Source organism: Alosa sapidissima, chromosome 15 (assembly GCF_018492685.1).
Source record: "Alosa sapidissima isolate fAloSap1 chromosome 15, fAloSap1.pri, whole genome shotgun sequence".
NCBI lineage: Eukaryota > Metazoa > Chordata > Actinopteri > Clupeiformes > Clupeidae > Alosa > Alosa sapidissima.
The window spans coordinates 22347809-22371161 of record NC_055971.1 but is presented as its reverse complement, the minus strand read 5'-3'; the positions used below and the strand labels follow the sequence as shown (position 1 = coordinate 22371161).

The following is a 23353-nucleotide window of genomic DNA, read 5'->3' as shown; positions in this document are numbered from 1 at the left end:
TTTTATTTAAAAATACTCAGTACTCTTAGCAGCTACTAGAGTTGTACAAAAAGACTATAGCGTTATAATAATGATGTTAACAGTTTTCTTTATCCTTGCTTTATAATTAACACTCTGATGTTTGATTGTCTAAATCATTCAGGACTGGACACACTCCTTTCTGAATCAGAGGACAGTGTAATGACCCTGTCAAACATGCTGGTCTCCCCTCATGTGGCTGATTTCAGACACGACATTGAAAATTGGGTGCATCTATTACAAGAGCTTGGTAATATTCTTATAGAGCTATGATCCCATTAAATTGGTTGTTCCCTGCCATGTATATATTTATTCATGTAAGGCTTATATTTCTCTTATGTTTTCTTGGTGTACGACCTTTGCAGAGGAGCTGCTTCACTATTGTGAAATGTACCAAGAAAAGTGGGTCTTTCTAAGTAAAATGTTTTGTGAGACATCAGTAAAAAATCAAAGCTCTGAACTGGTAAGTAGAGATAATATTATTGAATTATTGTCCTTCGATTTTTTTCCATTTTGACCCCTACAGGTCCCTTAATCTCTCAAAATTTTTGACTTGTCACTTGTCACAAAAAATTGAATCTCAGCTATAGGTTTTAATCATGCACACATAGTTTTGAAATATCTGGATGTGGGTGGCACATTTAGCGTTGTATGACTATCAAGACGAATCAAGATCAAGTATGTATATCATTATTATGTGGTTAGTCTCACAGAAATTATGGGCTTTATCACACATTCATTTATTTCCTCTTGCAGTTGGAGAAATTCCAACCGGTGGACAAGATATTCCGAAAGATGATTCAGATAATACTGAATGACCCACAAGTACTGAACATTGTGCATGATAATAAGGATGTACAATCAGCTCACTCCTTCCAGGGAAACAGTTTGCGTGAGCTCATCACTGATGGACTGTTGACTATGGATAAGATTTCCAGTGAACTGACCTATCACCTGGATGCTCCACGGAGGGCATTTCCCAGGCTATGCTTTCTCAGCGATGGTGAGGTGATCAAACTGCTATCACTGCATCCAACACCCATGACTCTGCTGCCAGTGGTGCGCAAGTGTTTCCCAGGAGTACGCTGGCTTGAAGTCGACAGCAAGACAGACATACCCACCGGACAAAATGCTGTTAATCCTAGCAGTGGGATAGATCTGTCAGGGAGCCAGATTTGGGTAAATGGTGTGTATGGTACTCTTAGAGAATATGTGCCATTTCCCAGTCCTTTGGAACCAAATCTTAACCCCTTTGCTTGGTTTGTTCTGCTGGAACAACAACTGAAACAAGCTATGGTTCAGCAGATGATGAAATGTGCCATTGCTCATCAGATGTCTGTATTAACAGAACAAGATGGAGAATGCCATAGAAAAATGAGTGAGACTCTACTTTACCCATCTTCACTTAGAATCTCAGCAGACTTTGCAAGAAATGAGGGACAAACTGAAATGAACAACTCTAGTATCATGGCCACTCTAACTGACTTGCTGTCTCAGTTCCCTCTACAATGCCTTTTGGTGTCAGAGGAAGCCAGGTGGTGCAGTGATGTCCAGAAAACCTTTCAGAACACAAGCAGGGTCAAATGGGAGCGCATCAAAAGCAGGTCCACACTCAAACTTCAGATCCTCTGCCGGGCTATCCAGGATGGGATTATGGACTCCTGTGAAAGAACACACAAGTACCGTCACAAAATGGCATCCTTACGAGCTCTGATTTTACTTAACATGAAACACTCCAGACAGTTGTCCCAGCTGATGCAAGTGAAAGGTGAATTTGAATCGTCTTTTGTGTGGCACAGGCTAATGAAATATCACCTTGATTTACATGCTAATCAAAATGACAGGGAGCCACCGTTAGGCACCCAAGAGAGTCACTGCAATGCTACAAAGTCATGCTATGTTGAGATTTTGGGAAACAAACTCACCTATGGTTATGAATATGTAGGACCTGAGAACTGGATGATAGTAAGCAGTCCTAGCACGGAACGAGCTGTCTTGGGAATCCTACTTGCCCTCACCAACTATAGGTGTGGGTTAGTCAGTGGGCCTTGCATGTCTGGAAAGAGAAAGACTGTGGTTAACTTAGGACAAGCTTTAGGACAGCATGTGGTGACATTAAAATGTCACACCAATACGCATCCATCTGTTGTTGGCCAGATGTTGTTGGGAGCTCTGAAAACTGGATCATGGCTTGTGCTGGAATCAGTTGACTCTTTGACTCAGGGAGCTCTGTCGACATTGGGACAGCAATTATCAGACATACATCAGTCCTTTTTGTCATTGCTTGGCAACACCCAGTCAAACAAAGACACAGGGCACTGGTCAAATTACAGGTTTGAGGAAACTGTTGGAGACATTTTCAACAAACCTGATATGATGGAGGGCCGGATGGTTTTCACAGGGAAATCCATTTTAGCAAAGCTCAGTTATGGCTGTGTTGCCATCTCATCAAACAGCTACTCAGTTAAGATGCCAGAGAATTTAAGATTTGCGACTCGGCCTATCTCTTTAACTGTACCTGACTATACCATCATTATGGAGGTATTGCTCACCTCCCAAGGATTCACAGATGCCCCTGCAATTAGCCAAAGGTTAATGTCTCTCTTTAGCATGGCAAAAGACTCCGTCTGTCTACCTGACATAATCAGTGGTAGCCAAACATCCTGGCTTGCTCTTATCAATAGTATCATAGCTACCTCCAGTTCCCACTTACACAAGTCTAAAGTAGAAGAATTCCGTAGAGACAGCATGGTCACAGAGGATGTCCAACGAGTTGTCAAGCCATCGGAAGAACTTAGCATTGTAAAAGGTCAGACCTCCAGATTCAACAAGACTGCGGCAATTTTGAATTCTTTGGCTGAAGAACAGGCGGTTGTCAAGGGAATTCTTTCAGTAGTAATACCTGCCATTTCAGACCACCAGAAATCCTGTCAATTTCGCAGAATTTTTGAGGAGCTCTTTCCAACCTTTCGGTCCTTACCAGTCCTTCATCACTTCAATGAAGAAAGGGACCAGTTCAATCTCAAAAATGCTCTGGCTGAAGAGCTTCAAAAAACAGGTCTTCATGCTGACAGTGGGGTGATTTCCAGTGCCCTGACCCTATTTCAGTCCCTGAAGTTCTCTCAAGCCGTTCTAATGGTTGGTCCAGCTGGTAGTGGTAAGACTACATGTTATCAAGCTTTAGCAGGTGCACTCCGCAAACTTGCTTCCAGGATAGTGGAAGTTGATGAGGAAAATTTCAATGAAGGACAAACCTCAAACTCAGAACTTCAGGTCCCGGCCTCCACTAGTTGGTATTGGGTTTACACTGTGGTCTTGTTCCCCAATGCAATGTCACATGAGGAAATCTTTGGTGGCTGCTCAGAAAAACAATGCACATGGCGGGATGGGGCTTTCACAAAAGTGCTTAGAGAGTCAGAGCGACATGACCTGTCAGCCAACCCTTTCTACAAGGTGGGAAAAAGAAGAGTCCTGGTACGAAAAATGAAATGGTTAGTTCTAGATGGTGACCCATTGGCAACACCTGGTTGGTTGGACAAATTAAGCACACTTGGAACATCACAACCCTTTCTTTCTTTATCATCTGGAGAGAAAGTGTGGCCTTCAAGAGAAGATATGAGGGTATTGGCTGAAGTAACTGACATTAGTGGTGCTTCACCATCTGCAGTGACACAATGCTGTTTAGTGTATTTCTCCGGGAAAGACTTGTGGAAGTCTGTTTGGAAGGCTGAGATGGATGTCCTCTACAGGGAGCACACACTAGAGCACAAGACCCTCAAAATGTGGAAGAGCATGGCAGCAGACTTGTTTGCTAGGACACTGACATTCATCAAGCTAAACGCCCTTACTTCGGTGTTGCTGGGTGATGAAAATTCAGTGAGAAAATCTAGTCATGGTGTCATAGATGGACTGCAGGAAGTTATGTCTTTCATCAGAATCCTCCATGCTCAGTTAGAACACTGGCGGAAAGGACATGGTATGAAAGCTTCACCAAAAGAAATTGAAAAACAAGGTAAATGTTTGTTCTTTCTTGGTTTGTTTAAGTAAAGCCCTTTCAGAATTCCAATTGATAGAAAATAACAGTAATATAGAAGTAGTCTTATATTTGTTTAATTTGTAGATGGCTCTCAACCTTTTTTCAGATTCACTGAATGCTTCCACTTCCACTGAGATCTATGTCAGAAATATGTTTGTGGTGGCCTACATCTGGGGCTTTGGTGGGCATCTACACCCAAGGTGAGTGGAGTGCAGATATAAAATGCAGAACATCACAGCTTATGGTGTTTGACATCAGGTTAATCATTTTTATATCTCTGTCATTTCAGACACTGGCCACAGTTTAGCCATTTTGCTCGTCAGTCACTGTATGAGAGTCGATACAAAGTGGAGTTTCCCAAAGAGGGCTCAGTCTTTGATCACTGTTTCACTCTCAGTGAAGGTAACCAAAGAGAAACTAGTAACACTCTAAGCTGCTCTATTGGCAAAAGTCTGCAACTCCATGCAAATATACCCCAGGTTAGTGCAATATTTAAAATTTATGTAAATGAAATTATATAATAATTTGATGAAATTATATGTACCGGTATAGGTCATTTTCCAGAAAAGGTGCTGATATTTGGGGAAATACTATGGTTTATTGTTGTCTTTTGCTGAAAATATATAGATATATAAGATGCTGAAGTTTAAGTCACTGAAATTGGCTGGCATTACCAGTAACCAGTACCAGAACCAGTACCTGTTTCCAAAAATGGTGGGACACTGTTAAAAATAAATAAAAACAAAATGTGATAATCTAGAAATTTAGTTGTGTAAAGGACAGACAACATGTCAATGTTGTTGTGGAACGTGGAAACTGACCATTATATGAAAATGGTCCAGTGAAAACCTGTGTGGGCAATTAATGGAGCAATGTAAGAACAATGCTCTTCAACCTGAAGTTGTTAATAATTTGGGGATTCCATCATCTATAGTACATACAGTACTATCATTTAAATGTTCAGACAATCCAGAAAAATCTTTGCAAACACAAAGCAGACGAAGGTATCACCTGAAGCCCAACTCGTGCTTATACATACCTGTTCTATTGAAACACCCTTCCATGCCACTCAAGAGGAAGCCAAGCTCCTTGTGGAGTGGACTTTTAAGCGTTCGGCTGAGGTTTTGTACACTAGAGTGATGGTCTTGACCAACCAGTTGGAGAGCCTTTGTTTCGATAACACACAGCCGACTGACTGCCTGGAGGCGTGGAGCACGCTCATTTGGCAGAGTTTGTGTAACCACATCTCTTCCTGCTGAACGTCAGGACAAAAAGCAGGTAGCTCGCTGATGCTAATCATAATGGCTGAGGTCAGCACTTTGAGTTGGTTGAGTGATTTGGATGAGGAACAATATTAATAATCTGCAGGGAAGTGCATGCAAGCTGGGCTCCCTCATAGGGACATCAGGTCAATCACTCACTTGACCGATGTGCAGATGGCTGCCAGGTAAACTTTGAGGGTGGAGGAGGAACGTCCCAGCTCAAATAGATGTTGTAGGAACGTAAGCACTGGTTCGATGGGGCACGGCTGTGGGTCACAATCATTGTCAGTGCAATGTAACTCTTCTCGACTTGGTTAAATTTAATTCCCACCATTTAAATGAGAAAACCATGTTAACAAATGACTTACGATGGACCTTACACCTACTGTAGGGAGAGGGAAGTGTAAAATTTAAGTCATTACTTAGTGTTACAAATTTAAAAAATGGTGTTATAAATTTTAGTAGCTCGTAAACTCCAGCGTAGTGGCAGTTTACATTAGAACTAAGCTAAAATGGAACTTAGGCCTACCTATGTTCAACTGGTGCAACCGGCTGCGGCTCTCAGCAGTCTTGCATATTCAGGGGCCAGGTGCCCAGGCCCCAGCTCTAGGGCTCTGGGTGCCATACCGCTCCCTGCCCTTGTGTCAGAAGCTGCCAAAGCTGGTCGTGCAGCTTCGGCCTGAGATTGGCCTGCCACCCATGCCTGGTTTGGCCACTGGGGGGCAGTAAGGATAACCGCGTAGCCAGCGCGCACTCCAATAGGGTGCGTGCAGGAGGGTTTGCGGCCATGTGTGCGCACATTCAGCCAAATGTTTGTCGCAAACCTGCGGGTGAAGGTGCCACCCTGATTAATGTGGGCGGCCCATAGAGAGCAGATCTACTCCAGTGTTCTGCGCACCAGGCATGTAGTGATCACAGATTCTGAATGGCCCATGTATTTTTATTTTGTAAATATTTGTTGTCATTTTTTGTGTTGTTTTCATGGTGATAAATGCTGCTATTTTTGAATCAGCCTATAATTTGTGTATTTACTTGGAGCATTTAAAATATTCTGATTCCTTGTAGTATGAGAGGCATGCCTATCTGCTGGAACTACTGGTGGATGCCAATCAGCCAGCAATTCTGGTTGGGGAGACGGGGTCAGGGAAGACCACACTCTGCCAGTCTGTTCTCAATAAAGGCAGACAGCTCATTCGAGTGCCTGCGACCCCTCTTCTTCACATCCCTGACCTGAGGAAAGCTCTAGAAAGCATGAGATTCCAACATTCCAGAGCGAAGAGAATGGGGAAGAGCATGAATCAGTCTGGAATGTTACTGTTTATTGATGACCTCCATGATGCCCCCCTTGGTAAGTGTATGACTCATTATGTTTACATTACGCCGCTCATGCTCGCACACTGTCCCGTCCAGCATCTTTTGTGTTTGTTAACTTTTAAATGCATTTGTCATGTCTCGATGTCGCGGGAATGCTGGCGACTTTGTTGCTCCGTCCGGCCATCTTTTGTCTTTTTGTTATGTGAGTTATTAGAGACACTTTGGGTTGCACACTGTGCATGTTAAATGCACTATAAAAATAAAACTGACTTAACTTGACTTGACTTTAAACAATCTGATTGTCAGCATTTATTAAAGGTTTCACTTCAACACTCTCTCTAGATGCGTCAGGAAAGGAATCGATGGCACTGGAAATGCTGAGACAATGCATTACAAGGAGAGGATTTATGACCAATGATGGTTATCATTTCAAGTTGTTCAGGTCTGGAGCAGTATGTTATTTGGGCACCTGTAGTATACCAGGAAAAGGAAGAAACAGCGGTAACAGAATATCCCAACGCCTAACCAGACAATTTTCTATTCTCCCACTACCAAGTTTGGAAGTTGATATTCTGTTTTCATTTCACTCATCACACTTGCAGAGGTGGCTTAATAGCTTCGCCTGTAAGCCACCAGATATGGCAAGATGCATTATATCAGCAACGCTCAATTTGTACCAGGCAATGTGCAAGAATTTCTGTCCACAAACAAACAGATCCCTGATTTTCTTTTCAGTACATGACCTTCAAAAGGTATTTCAGGGGATGTTTCTCTGGAGTCTACGTGCAGCTACACAACAGGTTACCCAGAAAATGTGTTCTCTTCCAGCTGTTTTACCACCCTCCGCACTGCCTTTATTTCCTCCGGCAGTTTTGGGTCCAACGGCCAATGTGCTCAATATTGCTCGCCTCTGGATGCATGAGTGCTTACGAACCTTCAGGGATCGCTTAGGCTCTGAAGAGGACATCCAAACATTCATCAAGCTTTTAGCAGAAGTGTCGGAAGGACACTTTGGTAAAAGATTAGCTGTTGAGCCTCTGACAGACAAACAGGACACATCTAGATCTGCATGTCCATCACCACATGCAGGGTCTGTTAGGGCTAACTCAACAGACTTAAAGCAGAAACAGACAGTAGATGGGAACACACTAATAAAGGCCTTGAATAAATCTCAGTTGTCCGAAAAAGTACACTGCAAGGAGAAATCACTCTTCAGTAGCTCAGACTCAAGTAGTGGAAGTGACGAGGACATATGTGGTGAAACGCCTATGAAAAGTAATACAAAGATAACCCCCAAAAGAAGAAGATACGTGGAAAGAGGCAATAAGACAGATGATTTAGAAGGTGTTCAGCTGAACACTAAATTTGGAGCGGTGGTGACAATATTGAAAAGCCCGATGTTGAAGAAGCTTCATAAAAAAAGTCAACAGGCCAAAGAGCAGGTCTATTACAGTCCTTGGGCAACGGCTGTTGATTCTGTTCCTCCTCTCCAGTTCCTTAAAGACATGGGAGCCACCATACCTAGCGCAGTGTTCTGCCCAGAACTCTCAGAGCCCCTCAACTCCGTTTCACAGCAGAATAACTTCAAACGCAACTCAGTGTACCAGGAAAGAGACTTGGACCTATTAGCGCAACAGCTAGCGCTCACTGTAAAGGGCAGAGAACAGGAGGAGGAGACAGAGGGCAATGACCAGTGGAAATGCACTGCCAGTTATGCAGTATACAAAGCAAGGGTGCGGCAGCTCAGTCACATCCTGCGTGTCTTGCTAATACCTGGTGGACATGGGGCTCTCTTTTGCACTGCCAAGGGCACAGGACGCAAAACCACGGTGCGTCTAGCAGCCCTTCTGTCTGGGTACAAGCTGATGGAGGTCCATGAGAGGAATGAGGACAAGTTTAGGGAAATGCTCAGGGATGCAGGAAGCCTCACTGGCATGCTGGGTATTAAGATTATATTGCTTGTCCATGAGAATATTAATCAGGCCATCAGGGATGAGCTTCTCATGGTAATGGCAAGTGGAACTGTGCCAGACCTTTACTCAGAAGAAGATCAGAAAGAATTGATTCAGAGGATCATTACCTCCGGGAACAGTTCACGAAATCGGCTAAGTGATGATCAGGCACTTGATAAGTAAGGGTCAATAACAATCTGATAATAAACTGTTAACTAGAAGAATGGTATATTTATGAATATCAACAATTATTAAGAATAAAATAACATAATCCTTTTTGTTTTATAGATACTTCAGAAATATTCAAAGGAACCTTCATGTATTCTTGCTCCTGCCCTTAATTAAAGATGGTGCTGACAGATTTGTCAAGTGCGCAGTACTTTCAGCACATATTAAAAAAGCGCTGCGTCTTTGCCACTGTGTAGAAATCTACTCACCTTGGACAGGTCAGGATTTGGTTGAGATTGCCCGTCACCAATTTAAAGACCACCCCCTAAATGCTGACATTGAAGGTAAATGTGTTGCCATTGAAGATGCATACGCCCAAATCACCAGTTTTCCCTGATGACTGATTCTGTTGTACTTTTTTGTTGTTTCAAATCACGTTTTACCTGGTATGTGTTGCTAATCCCAGTGTCTTCCCTGTTCTCAGTCGATAGAGACACTTTAACAGTGAGCATATCTTGGGCTACGGCCTGTATTCATCAATCAGCTGTGAGATACGCTGACAACTATCTTCCAGGCCAACAACCATTTACCTCTCAGAAATATGTGGAACTGATAGCAAACTACCTCCAACTCTGTAGCCATATGCGTAGCCATGGTCAAAGCCATGCCAATAGGTGAGACTGGGGGTAAGGGGAATGACCAACACAGAAATTAAAATAAAGAAGTGGAATTGACTTGATAAACACCAATGCCTCCACTCTTTTGTCAGGATGGTTATGATTCTTTCACGTGTGAGCGATATTGCAGACATAGCTCAACAAAGCAGACAGCAAGTCATCACTCTGAAGGATAAATTGAAAACTATGCACAAGGTAGTTATTAGAATTTACAAAAATGTTTGTACGGTGTATAAATGGTGTATAATGGACATGGAACAATGGACCCAATATAAATCATTTGAATGTTTTTAAGGACCATGCTCTGTTGCTACGAGCTAAGGAAACAGAATGCACAGTGTGTGCCCGGACACATTGGCACTATATTATGGAGAAAAACAGCCTTGCACAGCTAGAGGAGCAGGCTTACGAAGCCAACAAGCTGGTCGAAGATGCTTTAAAGCAGGTTAGTTACTGATGATAAAACAGGGGAGGGTCTGGACATTGTAGCTCCAGAAAATATTTATCTCTTCAAAAAGCAATTTTTCAATCCCGTGGGATCGAAACATTGTCTTTTGCTGAGATAATAAAATAAATATGTTGTGGAGCTATACTGTGCAGACCTTCTCTAAATCATGAACTGATGACTTTATGCCTTTTGCCGACTTTGCCCATGCTTTCTTGTATAGGTAACCCAACTGTACAAGAAATCTGTGAATGCTCTGAAATGTTTAAGTCAAGTTGACCTGGAAGAGGTCAGGCGATACCGTTGCCCACCTGAAGGAGTGGTGTTGGTCATGGATGCAATATGCATGCTCTTTGACTGCCCCAGGAATTGGGAAAGTAGCAAAAAGCTCCTGGGGCAACCTAATTTCTTTCAGGTATGAGACCAGCATAAAGTGATGCATTTTTAATTAACCAACAAAAACATTCACTCATTAGTTTAGATGAAATAAGAAACATTAATGCAACATTATGGATGAACTATTTTATACATGCCTGAATTTAAATATTAAAATATTTACAATATTATTTTTTTTTTTTCGGTTATTCACCCACCCTTTATTTAAATTGTCCTTGTATTATGTCTGCTGCATCTAGGAATTGGAATTTTATGACCGCAGTAGCATTAATGACAAACTTTACAAGAAGCTCTCCAGTATCGTGCACATGACAGAGTTCCAGCCAGGTGTGGTGCGCTTCAAGAGCCACGCCTGCGAGTCCCTCTGCAACTGGGTGCGGGCGCTGTACGAGCACGCCAGCGTGCTGCGCACCATAGCTCCGCAGCAGGCCCAGAAGAAAATTATGGATGCCAGCGTGGAGGAGAGCCGCAAGCACATGCAGGAGGTCTGCATGCAGGAGGAGTTGTCAAGAGAGCGCTACCAGGAACTAAAGGGCAGGATTGAGGTCAATCGCCAGGGCATGGAGGACGTGTCGATGCAGGTGCGGTTGAAGGACGTGCAGGAGCGGGAGGCGACCAACACCCTGAAGCAGATTGAGTACCACATAGCTAAATGGAAAGCTAGAAAAAAGGTACCAAGATTCAGCACATACAGTACGATAGTGCAATTTTAATAACTTTGCTAACTTCAAATACATTACTGGCTATAATTGGTTTAGCTGAAAATCTTCCAAGCTTGGTTAATTCTCACAGGAGGGTTTTCAGGTTTAGCCTTTGTAGACTCATATCGCTAGACATTTTGCAAAAGGTATTGTTGAACATATTGTGTATAAAGTCCAGGTTTTTGTGTTAGAGACTAATGCCAAATTGTCCTATGGATAAAAACAATGTCTCAGTCCACTCTAAATGCTACTTTCAATATTGAATACATTTGTTCTGCATTTTGCTGCCCATAGGAAATAGAGATGAACATTCAAACAATTCCTGGTGATGCCCTTATCTTGGCGGCTGTTATCACTTACTTTGGTCCATTTGGATCCGATGTCCAAATGGAGCTCCTTGATAAGTGGCGTGAGCTGTGTCTTCATGGTCAGACCAAGTCCAACCTTAGAGATCCTAGAGCATCGTTAGTAACTGACTCTTTGGTGAGCTCTTTGGATATCCCCCCAGCCTTCGCCATCCCCATGGACAAGCATCTGCAGAGGGCTTTAGCAAGGACCATAGGAGATGAGCAGTGCGTGGATCCGTGTGTATCTCCAGGCTCTGTCATAAAGTTGCTTTTATGGTTCTATAGAAGTGCTTGGGTCTCACGTTGGCCTTTACTGGCCGACATACAGCAACATGAAGAATTCCGTTCACAGTGCATGGGTGAGCATGTAGTACCTGGAATTGTGCATTACACAAATACATTGATACTTTCTTGAGACGTACATTGTTGTTTCTTTTCCAGGAATTAAAGGTAAAGTTAATGTGGAGAATGAGTACGGGCTGGTTGTCAGTGCTGATGACCCAGATCTTCTGGACAAACTGAGTCATGGAGCAGAGAAAGGTTTGGATACTATGTAATGAAAAACTGACAAGAGACAGATGTTCGACAATGAGTTTTCTTTTAGTACTGTCCATGTGGGTCTGTTATGCAGATGTGGTTTGTATTAGGTGCTGAACTAGAGCTATAACCAAATTTGCAAACAATTAATACTGAATAGTTAATCAAAATTGTTGTGTTGGGACAGAAATTAATATATTGATTGGTGTGATTTTACGATGAACTCACAATCAAAATCTGCCAGCCAACAATCTAGCATACTCCTGGAAGACACATAAAGATGTTGGCCAATTATGTAATTATGTCATTCATTTTTATATCAGAATAAAAATACAGGCACAAAGTCAGCCTCTTTTTTCCTTCAGTGTTTTCAGGGCATGCTAGAACATCATGAGAGAGACAAGCCAAGACATTTTTTCAATAAAAAAAAACCTTGCAGATGTTACATCTCAGACAATGCTATAAAATAATTGAAAAGTGTGTGGCATGACTCCTTTACGTAAAAAAACGTCTTAACTTGCCTCACTATCCCCTATATTGTTTGTTTGTGACTACAGGACTAAAGGTCATGGTGACTCACCTTGAGCGTCTTATGCCCAGCCCAGAATTTCTGAAGTTCCTGGTTCATCCATCTGGTAGCCGAACTCCTGGTTTCATATGTCCTGTTTGGTCCTCCCATCCCGATTTCTGCTTGTTCTTCAGCACCCCACTATCAATGAGGGCTGTGCTAAGGGGTCAGACATATTTCTACATAGTTCTCATACTTCTCTAGATGCCTGGTTAACCTCCTGTACCTTTTATGACTTACCAGTGGATCAAATGCAAAATGAGAGCAACACTGACACCAGTTTTATTGTTATATTTATTTAGCTCTAAGCTTAGCTTTTGTTTGTGTCCTTGTCTAATGATTGTAGAGATTCATCCTGCGATATTGAAGGAGGTTCAGGTCATTGATCTGTCTCTGAGCTCTGCTGAGCTGAAAGAGCTCATGATGAGTGAGATTCTACAGTCGGAAAATCCAGACCTGTGGACACAGCACTTCCAGATCAGAAGTAACAAACAGTCACTGGAAAACAAATTACACCACGAGGAGGTCAGGGAGAAACAAGTGCTTTTGAAGAATTGTACTGTAATGGAAGACAGGAAAAGGGGTGTTGTTCAGGAAAAGATATGGAAATGAAACTTCCTTTTGGGTTGATGTAAAAATTGTTTCATAAAAGTGTATGTATGTATGTATGTATGTATTTATTTATTTATTTATTTATTTAACCAAATGTGAGTAAAATATGAAGTGTACTTTGATGAGCAAGGCATTCAAGTATTAGCTGAAAACTGTCTTAAGTAGTAAGTCAATTCCAGGCAAATGTTTACAAGAAAGTATGTATATCACCGAGTGAACTGTTGGTCTGGAGAGAATAGTGTGTGCCTGTTTGTCACCTCCCAATGCAGATGTCGCTCATGGAGTACGTCCTCCAGTCCTATACCCCTCTTCAGCAGGACCTTGCCTTCCTCCCGCGTGTCGCAGCCTGTCACAAGGCCAGTCAGAAGCGGCAGGGCGACATTGAACAGTGCTCCCAAGAGCTTGAGCGCCACAGGCCACTGCTGTTTCACTACCGCTTCATCACGGACCTGGCCGTGGCCTTCTACCAGGCCCTGCAGCAGGTGGCCGTCCTGTCCCCCCTCTACCTGTTCACCCTGCACAACTTCCTGACCGCCTTACGCCACGCTCTTCTGTCCAAGGGGCAGCCGAACGTGTCGTGCAACAGCGAGGGCTCTGCGATGGCCAAGGTGACCAAGCGGATCGTGCTGCAGCTGATGGCCCACTATCGGCCCTGCGTGTTCCAGAGCCACTTCACCTTGCTCCGGCTGCTGGTGTCTGTGGCCTTGTTTGGGCACAGCGAAGACTACACCAAAAAGGAGCTAGAGGCCTTCCTCTATGGCCTGAGCGGCCCCCTGCAGGTTTCACTAGATAGTGCGCCATGCCTCGAACTCCCAAGTTGGATCCCTTCCAGCGTCCACGCAGAGCTCATGCAGCTTGAGAAAATCCCACCCTTCCGCGGGCTCATCAAGTCGTTGGCAGCCAATGCCGACCAGTGGCAAGAGTACCTGAGTTTCCCCTCCTCCACTGTGATTGGTCCCATCCCCTGCCAATCACATGCCCATCTGTCCACCATGGAGCGGGCCCTCCTTTGGAGGACGCTCTTCCCCAGCTGGCTGGCGGCCGTTGCAGAAGACCTCGCCGCCTGCCAGCTGGGTCAACCGGTTCACTCGGCCCCACAGGTGGGCTTGACTCGGGCCCCGCACACAGGCTGCCCGGAGGCTCTCGCCCGCTACCTGAACAAGAACGATGGACCGGTGATCATACAGCTGCCTCACCCAAGCCAGGGGGTGTCAGCAAGCGCCCACCCGATCCACTGGCTCACCCAGATTGGCCAGATCCCCGGTGACACGAGAGTGGTGAGTTAAATTATTCTACTAAATGATGTTTCCACATAAGTGTGTAGAAAAATAGTTTGTTATTGTGACTGATGCCACAGAATTCACACCAGTCTGTGTCACAAACAGTAGAATACTATCCAATTACAAAGAAAATGTCATGTCAAATTAGGTTAAAATAGTGACTACAACCTTGCACTAAAGCACTGTTTTTGAATGTGGTCAAAGGTCAAGATGATCTCTTTAGGGACAAATAGTGAGAAAGACTTGATCCTCAGAGAGCTTGAACAAGGTGCTGAGAGAGGCCATTGGGTGGTCCTGAACAACTGCCATCTTGTGAAAGAATGGGATGAGGAGGTAGTCCGCAAACTCACTCATATATTATCCCTAGCAGCTAAAGGTGAGTATCACGTGGAGACTTGCTTACATTTTATGAGGGATATGCAGTTGCAACATGAGCTTAGAGCAGACATATGAATTCTGAGCTAAAGACATTTTAACCATTTTTGCCATATTCTCTCACATGTAATGATGGCCACTGCATGTTTGAATATGGTTCACTACAATGAACACAAGTAAAGCCCCTCTGCAGCACCAAGATGGATGTGCCTACAGTGTATTGTATACATTGTATACCTTTTTCACTCCAGGACCCAAAGTGGAGGTAGACGAGACATCCCCTTTTCCTATGGATCATGTCCATCCTCTGTTCAAGGTTTGGTTCATAACTCAGGGGGAAAACCCACGTTCGGTGCCAGGTACTCATCTTTTTGTATTATTATTTTCACTTTGTATATGACTATTTATTAGTTGACTTTTTTATTTTAACCAAATGTAAATGTAACCTCTCGTTGCAGCTGTTGTGAGAGTATGTGCCCTTCGTCTGGTGTGCGACTCTCCCTGGGACCTGAAGGAGCAGCTGTGCTCGTCCCTGTACTGCGTTGCGTCTCACCTCGCCTCCAGCCCACCCCCCCACAGCTCCAGCTCCAGCTCCATGGAGGCCATTCTCCGCTGTGCCACTCTGCACTCTGTGCTGCTTCAACGACAAGCCTTCCAGTACTTGGGTCAGGGCAGCCTCTACAACTGGTGAGACATTTGCCCACCTCTCACAGCAAATTAAACTGAATGAATACTCAACTCTGTGTACATCAAATGTTGTTCTTTCATGCATGACATGTAGGTATAGTAACAAATAAATTCTGATTAGAAACGTAAAATCTGTAGCTGAAGTAGTTGGCTAGTACATGCAGGCTTTTAGTGGGTGCTTTTGTGTGGAATTTGTTGTTTTACAGGACACAGGAAGACCTTGTGACTCTGATAGAAGCTCATATCCAGTTAAGCAAACACTGCAATGACACAACTGAGGCATTGGAGTATATTGCAGGTAAAGGCTCTCTTGGCCATGTTGAGAATTAAGGTAGATCTCTAGCCATCATTGTTGAAGGATTTTCTGATATGAAAATGTCATTTAACTTAAAGATGAGGGAAAAAATGTACTGTTGCACTGATGTTGTTTTGTCCCAGCGTATCTGGTGTATGGTGGTCATGTGTCTGACTCTGCTGATCTGGAGGCTGTGGTGGGGGTGACCAGGGCCTGCCTACGGTCTCCCTCAGCCTCGTGGGGCAGCGGTCCACACACTCTGGCACACATCATCAGCACTTCTGGCCACTTAGGTAAGCACATGTGTGTGTAGATCTCCTCCAGCTGTCAGGAGTGCAGCACTAATGGTCCTTTGGCCTTCTAATATATCTGGAAGTGAATTAGTCTGTAGAGGTTTCAGAAGTCACAGTCCAAATTGCTATATTTTGCTGCAATTGTGTGACTTTCTATTTCAAGTAATACACAACAATGCACAAGAAGTCTGTCAGTCGTCACTCATTACCAAGTTTTGATTTGTGAGTTTCTTTTAATCTTATCCATATCCACAGTCCCGAACTCAATCCCTTTTCTCTGCAATCCTGTATTGCGTTTTCAGGCTTCCAGGGTCTTGACCACCATGTTCAAAACCTCCGCGACACCAACAACCCTCTCCTGCTGGGCTTCAGCTCTGGGCTGGCCGTGGAACAGGTCAAACTGCACAGCCACTGTCTGTGCACCCTGCTGCACCTGTCACAGAGCCTGCTCAGTGGCCCCCGAGCTCTGACCAGCACGTGGAGGCATCACACCTTACCTGACTACAAGGAGACCCGGGCAAAGCTGTTGGCCATTCAGACCTCTCTGCAGCACACGATAGATGGTAAAGGGGTGGGAAGTGGACCCATGCGTGACTTCCTGCTCATGGAAAGGGACAGGTTGGTAGAGCACGTGGCTTCCCTGCTAGCCAGCCTCACCTCACCAAGCCACAAGACGCCATCCTCTTGGACCGAGTGTACAGTCCAGGCTTTCGGTAAACTGGAGAAGAGAGCCAGTCTGCTGCAAGACTACCTGGGGGAGGACTTGTCCAGCTCGACGTTCTTCGCCTGTTGCCTGTCTGTGTTCCAGAATCCACAAGGCTTCCTTGCTGCTCTCATCAGACAGACTGCTCAAGACAAGCAGAGGGACGTCAGCCAAGTGTACCTCCAATATCAGGTACCATACTTCATACTTTCCCTAAAAAAAAAACATGTACCAATAAATAATTCAGATATTTCTTTTTACAACTAGGATTATCCCAGAATTTTGCAGGTAACATCTGTTGTACAATTGGTTAACATCCTTCTTCTCCATGTACGTCTCCCACTCCAGGTGCAAAACATTTCCGCGTCTCCTTCATCCCTTCCCCTCAACCATGTCTACTTGGGAGGGCTGGAGCTGCATGGTGCCGTGTGGGTTTCCAGGTATGGGGCTATACAGGACACCCTCTCCCACAAGCCATGCCCCTTACCACTGGTACTGGTCTGGGGGCTCGACAGAGCCGACGAGCGGACTCGAGAGAGCCTCTCCCCTTGCAGTCCCCAGAGTAGTACCTCGGCCTTCCCCGTGTACAGCTGTCCCCTCTACCTGGACCCACAGCTCACGGACGGAAAATGGGGCCTCTCGGAGAAAAACATCATAACACATATTCCTCTGGTGTCTAAGATTGACCCAGTGCTTTGTGCTCAGAGGCGAGTGAGGTTGATCTGCACCCTGTAAAACAAGCTCGAAATCATAGTTTGACCATTATGTGTTGATTTGTTATAGATTTTGTATAGAAGAAACTGAAAATTCAGTATCTGATTTTTGTATGGCCACTCACTGAAATCCATCTCACAAAATAAAGTTTATTAAGTAAGTACGTAATTAAAAACAGTTTTGCAACAGTAATTTCCTATGTAGTACTTTTATCACTGTATAGAATTGAAAATCAGTAAGTAGGCAACATATTTTTTTACCTTATCAGATGAGAGATTCATAGAGATAAGCAGCAATAACTCATGCTTCCGGTTTCCTTTAAACGTGGTAGTATCTTACACAAGTTTCCTGTGAAATGTGGAAGTATGACAGGCTTTCACATGCAGCATCCCATTAGATCTATTTATATGTAGCTTATGTAAGCTGCGTTGTGTTGAACCTGCGCGATTCAGCCCCGCAAACAGCAGCACCACGGATCGGGAGGCGAGCGCGCTAACAATTGAGCCAATAGCCCAGGCTACTGGCTCGCATGCCAGCAGCACTCTTGTGGCGTCGGGGAGTGAGGTTTACCAACGTTCCACAAGCACAGCTAAGCTAGCTGGCATCCGTTACACTTACACTACATAACCAATAAAATCGTGATTTGTCAGTTGGTGAATATTGAAATAGACTGATTGTAATTGTATTAGAATGAAATAACTATGCAACTAGACCAAATGTCATTAGTAGAATAAATGTCTGAAAACATTGTTTTGTTTTGTTATATTGCAAAAATGTGTCACCATAGAGGTTTTAACTATTCTTTGACTAATGTATGCTTTTATGGTTAAGAAAAGTTCTGCCTTCACATCTATATGGTACATAGTAGCAAAGTCAAGGTCAAGGATGTCAAAGGAGGCACACAGGAGAAAACATAGCGTCATTGTGTTGATGGTGAGGATATAAGAGCTCTTAAAGTTCATTAACTGAGCCACTCAGTTAATGAACTCTCTACTCTTTTTACTCAATCCAATTAGCATTTAAGTGAAAAGGGGATTGTCCTAATATACATCTATTCTTAGGTCATCACAGGAATGTAGAGAATTGTTTTTACTTTGTGTTTACAAGGTTAGGTCGGTCATACATAGTATGTGGTTGACATCTGCCGCCTGTTTCTTTATATGCCTCCTGTCTCTCAGGCAGTGTGAGGGGACTGCTCATCAGAGGCCAGTCTGGGTACTGCTCCTATGCCAGATCAGTGGCTACCGGTCTTTTTAGGAGTGGCGAAGAAGTTGAAAACTGGGTAATTGTTAGGGCTTGCTGCAAATTCTACACCCAAAACTACACATTCCTCTGAACATTTCTGAGAGATAAACTGTAGATGGGGGACAAACTAACTGTAGTAGACATGAGATAAATGAACCCAGCAAACTTAACAGGATGCCATAATCTGATTTAATGGTAATGATTTGAGGAAGGAGCCGCCCAACGCCCCATCATGATAGACAAACTAGAAAAGACCTGAGGGTGCTGTGAAGAAAGACACTATCATATCATGAAATGAATCATGAAGTTGTCACTTTCATACCAGATAAACTCAAGGTAAACTAAATCCATAGAACGTTAGAACATATAAGTACTATAGTAGCCTATGTATGATTATTCTCCAAATATTACTTTTGTAATATTACAGATAATGAAATTGATAGATCATTATATATTTTACATGTTTCAAATATAACACAAAAGCACCAGAAACATCAACACATTAATGTAAATTAAAAAAAACATTACTTTCTTATACATAAGAAAAAAAACTCAATGCAGTGACATTTCTATACTCAAAATTATATGAGGATTGAGATACTTAAGTCCAGGTTAACTGTTGAATCCCTTGATTTGATTTTGCCAGGAAATAATTCTGGTGCTGTCCATAGTCTTCCCTCTTCCTCATTGTGTATTGAATTGCAGACTACACAGGTGTATTACAACCGTAGCAATTCACTTTCAACTATAACACCACATGTACAAAAATAAGAACTGCTGCTGGTCAACATATCTACAGCAGATTTCTTTATCCTTCTTATCTTTCTTCTCCTGGTCCTGAGTGGCTTTCCCCAAGTTTCTTATCGTTTTTTGTACACACATGGTCTCAGTGTCAGTCCTGCCTTCTTGGTATTCTCAGGAGGATTAGCAACTTTAATAAACTCAAATAGGTAGAAATAGTTGTTGTTTGTGTCCTGTGGGGGAGGGGGTTTGAGGGGAAAAAAAGATCAATTATGCAATGGTAATATGATTTAAAAAAAAATAACTTAATGCAACTCAAACAGTGTACTTTTGATGGTAGCCTCACCTTTGATGTTAACTTAAATCCAAGACTTGATAATGCACCTACGAAGCCACGCACATTCTCAAACCGACTTGCCACCTCAGCAATCTTGAGCACTCCACTGAAAATTGGAAAATAAATAAATAAAATGGAATACAATGCTGGTTGGCTGATAAAAGATGCTATTCAAAACAAGTTAGGGCCATATTCTCCAATTTGCGATTAAGTCTTTTTTACACGCTTCCAGTTACGCACTTTTGAGTTATGATCATTCTCCCATCCACACTTCTGTCACACCCACAATACTCAAGTTCAGAATCAATGCAGGCTTATGAAAGAGGGAACCATGGAAGCATGCTCAAGGCGCTTATGACTGGGGATGTACATATTAACTGCTTTCACACATAAGTTCTGCTCATATCAAGAGACGTTGGGCTGTATATATCTGAACAACATATTCCAACATTTGGAACTCCAAACTTATGCGATTCTAACACTAGTCGCCACCAAGTATTTTTAACGGACATTAGGCATATGAGCTCAGATCTGAACGAAGTGACAAAAATAAGGTTAGGGTCTGTATTTAAGTTTATATTACCCCTCACTCAACCACACAGAGATTCTGTTTATACACTATATTGCCAGAAGTTTGGGTCATCACCTCGCAGTCAAGGCAGGTGACCCAATACTTTTGGCATTATAGTGTATGTGAACAAGAACCGCGCACATGATGTCCGCATGCGAATCATGTTTCAATCACCTGAAGGGTCGGACATCTGTTTGACAAAGATTTGAATATAGTACAGAGGTCATGTCTGAAAGCAGTTATAGTGACATGCTTAACAGATATCAATGTTTGAAGTGACAATTTGGCCGATAACCGCTACAATTAATAATAATCATTATATATATTAAAAAAATCAAAATGTTCAAGTCTTTCCGGCCTTCATAGCACTATCTCTGAATGTGTCAGTCTGCACATAACATATTCAGCTGGTCCAGAAAATATGCAACATAACAGATAAACATCAGCCACTGCCATCAGTATTCAGTAAAGGTCATATTATTTGCCTCTACTTGACTTTACAAAGTTTCTTACCTCATAACCAAGACTCTGTTGGCCTCGGCGAGAAAGTCACTTAGGTTAGTCCCCATAAGTGAGAGACAGAACACCGCAATATGTACAGTACTATCCCCAAGAGGAACCTACACACATTAGCAGAAACATATATAAGATCATATCTAAATAGGCATATTTTAAAATGTTTTTTATTTTAGATCTAAAAATGATTCATATAAATAAACTTTTATCAAAAGTGTATATTGATGGCAGAATCAATGTGGCAGTATTTGAAAGATAACTAAAAAAAAAAAAAAAAAACTGAGCAAAATTTAAGTGTATAAACAAAGGAATAACTTTTGGTATGTTACTGTATGCAGATTATCTTAAGTCACTTACATTGGCCATGTCACACACTGTCACCAAGTCACAAGTGGGTGCCAGATCAAAGCTATGCACTTTGTTTTTCACACTACGTGCAATTTTGCAGTCACCACAGCCAAAGTCAGCAACTACCAAAGATGCTGGCCTACAAATAATGAACAAACAATGTCATACATGTTTTAACCCAATTTGAGCCACCCCATAGGCAAGGAATATTACAATCAATTATTACAATCATTCTACAACATTACGTCATTCCTAGCTACACTTTTTCAGATGAAAGAATAAAGCTAAGAATGATAATGGCCTATTAAAAATGACACCTGTCCAAAATGTGGCACACTGTTTTCACCATTACTTTACTGTTGTAAATCACTTACTTTTGATGAATGAAGGAAATTATTGCATCCACAGGATTTTCAGGCCAGTGCTGGACTTGCGTGGTAAAGCCAAGGTGGTAGACCTCAAAAGCCTTTGGATCCTGTTTGAACATGCGCTTGGCCTCACTGCTTGAGGTGGTGTACAGAACCTCGTTGATGTAGCGGAATCTGGCTGCTTCCAGGCGCTTTTCCATTTTGGACCGCAAAGCAGCAGAGCGATCCAGGGGCTGCACTTCACCATTCACCACGTCCTCCTCTTCAGTCTCTTTCTCTGTCGACTCCTCTCCGTCCTCTGCAGACTTTGCTTTGGCCTCCGAGCGATGACTATCCAGCATATGCCTCAGTTTATCTGCTCGCATTTGTTTCTCCTTCTGTTTCCTCTTGTCAGAGGGCTTCAGAGGCTCCGCTTTCTCTGGTGACTTGATAAGATTTTCATTTGAATCATCGTTTGTAATGTTGCTGGTGTCAGTCAAGTTATCCACGGGTACTAATACCTCATCTGTATTAGAGGGAGGAATAGAGCTACTCATTTTCTTTGCTGCTAGTTTTTTTCTTTTTATCTCTGCTTTCCTGGACATCTTAGACTTAGCCTTATTTGTATCACAAGGCTCTATTTGTTCCGGCTTGTTAGAAGTGTCTTTTTTCTCAGATCCTTTCACCGGTCCTGTGCGGTCCTGTCCTGTCTCTGATGTGGACACCTGAAGTGGATGGGTCTTCTCCTGGTACTTGTTTTTACATTTTCTTTTGTTTTTCATTCTGTTCTTCCACTGCTTGCGACTTAGAGGCTTCTCAATACTGCTACTGGCCCCTTTATCCGTCTGGGCATCTTCCATCTGTTCCATTGTTGGTACTGATTTGGTACTGATTTTGTTGGAGACTGTTACAGAGAGACAATAACCATAATATATGGTCAAGGGGTCTTTTCTAAACACCTTGCACAAATAAGCAACACAATCATACTCTTTAAAAAGAGACACTTACCTTTAACTTGAGGGCTTAACTTCCGCTTTTTGGCAACTTTGGGAACGTCATCCTCAACATGATTTGCCCCATCTCCTTCTTCTGTCTGACTTTTTGCCAGCCTACCTCTTTTACGCTTCTTAATTCTTTTTTTCTTTTTCTTAGGATGTGATGTTGGAGCCTCCTTTTCTGCTTCACTGTCACTATCTTTAGGAGCAGGACAACTGCTCCAGTCAGGTGCTGATCCCAGAGTTTGGAGAGTTCTCAACAAACTCTTCTTCTTCCCAGCCTTTGCCGTTAACTTTACCTGTAAAACAAACGGGCAGGTTGCATTAAGAGCCCATGTTAAGCAGTATCTATGAGTTGGGCAACAACTTTCATTAACCTCACCTTTTCTTTGATTGAATCAGTCTCTGTAATGCCACACTGAGTCAAAGGCTCTGCCGAAGCAGTATCATTCCATTCCTCTTCAGCAAACATATTTAGTTACGGACACGTAGTAGTAAAGTAACGTTAGTGAATACAGCATTAAAACATTACTGATAGCTCAGTAGCGTTGGCTAACTAAACTTCCATTGCTTGCGACATACGAATTCGTTTTTGTTCGCATACGAATTTGAATTATTTAATGGATATTGATGACCTCCCCACTGTGCGCTAAAATATTTTTCAAATTACGCACACACAATAGTAATAAATCCACGTTGTTTGTGAAACCATGTGTAGATAGGCAGGCTAGAGGCTTCATAAGTGTAGACGCATAGTTATGACGTATATCAAACAGCTAAGGACCATGGGATTGTAGTTATTTACATAGCTCAGCCTGTAAAACGTTCATTTTAGATCATTCTGAGAGAACTGTGTTTGGGAATGATTCATTC

At 42.8% G+C, this 23353-nt stretch overlaps 2 protein-coding genes across 2 annotated transcripts in view; one reads left to right on the top strand and one right to left on the bottom strand.

The window, feature by feature from the left end:
- LOC121683782 (dynein heavy chain domain-containing protein 1) overlaps nucleotides 1–17555 on the top strand; it is a 28164-nt gene extending 10609 nt beyond the window's left edge. Inside the window, exons 19-43 of the mRNA XM_042063598.1 lie at nucleotides 143–268; nucleotides 384–481; nucleotides 775–4030; nucleotides 4161–4254; nucleotides 4344–4533; nucleotides 6382–6664; nucleotides 6973–8761; nucleotides 8871–9094; nucleotides 9235–9424; nucleotides 9520–9622; nucleotides 9723–9872; nucleotides 10096–10287; nucleotides 10508–10939; nucleotides 11264–11675; nucleotides 11758–11856; nucleotides 12411–12587; nucleotides 12768–12946; nucleotides 13303–14310; nucleotides 14518–14689; nucleotides 14940–15047; nucleotides 15147–15375; nucleotides 15582–15673; nucleotides 15814–15963; nucleotides 16266–16858; nucleotides 17015–17555. Coding sequence (XP_041919532.1) covers nucleotides 143–268; nucleotides 384–481; nucleotides 775–4030; nucleotides 4161–4254; nucleotides 4344–4533; nucleotides 6382–6664; nucleotides 6973–8761; nucleotides 8871–9094; nucleotides 9235–9424; nucleotides 9520–9622; nucleotides 9723–9872; nucleotides 10096–10287; nucleotides 10508–10939; nucleotides 11264–11675; nucleotides 11758–11856; nucleotides 12411–12587; nucleotides 12768–12946; nucleotides 13303–14310; nucleotides 14518–14689; nucleotides 14940–15047; nucleotides 15147–15375; nucleotides 15582–15673; nucleotides 15814–15963; nucleotides 16266–16858; nucleotides 17015–17401 — 10733 coding nt within the window. The 3' untranslated portion in view covers nucleotides 17402–17555. The remainder of the gene's footprint in view (nucleotides 1–142; nucleotides 269–383; nucleotides 482–774; nucleotides 4031–4160; nucleotides 4255–4343; nucleotides 4534–6381; nucleotides 6665–6972; nucleotides 8762–8870; nucleotides 9095–9234; nucleotides 9425–9519; nucleotides 9623–9722; nucleotides 9873–10095; nucleotides 10288–10507; nucleotides 10940–11263; nucleotides 11676–11757; nucleotides 11857–12410; nucleotides 12588–12767; nucleotides 12947–13302; nucleotides 14311–14517; nucleotides 14690–14939; nucleotides 15048–15146; nucleotides 15376–15581; nucleotides 15674–15813; nucleotides 15964–16265; nucleotides 16859–17014) is intronic.
- Nucleotides 17556–18795: 1240 nt separating this feature from the next.
- On the bottom strand, nucleotides 18796–23296 carry rrp8 (ribosomal RNA processing 8). The gene is made up of 7 exons (XM_042063600.1): nucleotides 22863–23296; nucleotides 22494–22779; nucleotides 21513–22389; nucleotides 21148–21277; nucleotides 20788–20894; nucleotides 19713–19809; nucleotides 18796–19599 (listed from the first exon to the last, which is right to left on the bottom strand). The coding sequence occupies exons 1-7, from the start codon at nucleotides 22950–22952 to the stop codon at nucleotides 19486–19488; spliced, it is 1701 nt and encodes a 566-aa protein (XP_041919534.1). The 5' UTR covers nucleotides 22953–23296; the 3' UTR covers nucleotides 18796–19485.
- Nucleotides 23297–23353: the final 57 nt, after the last annotated feature.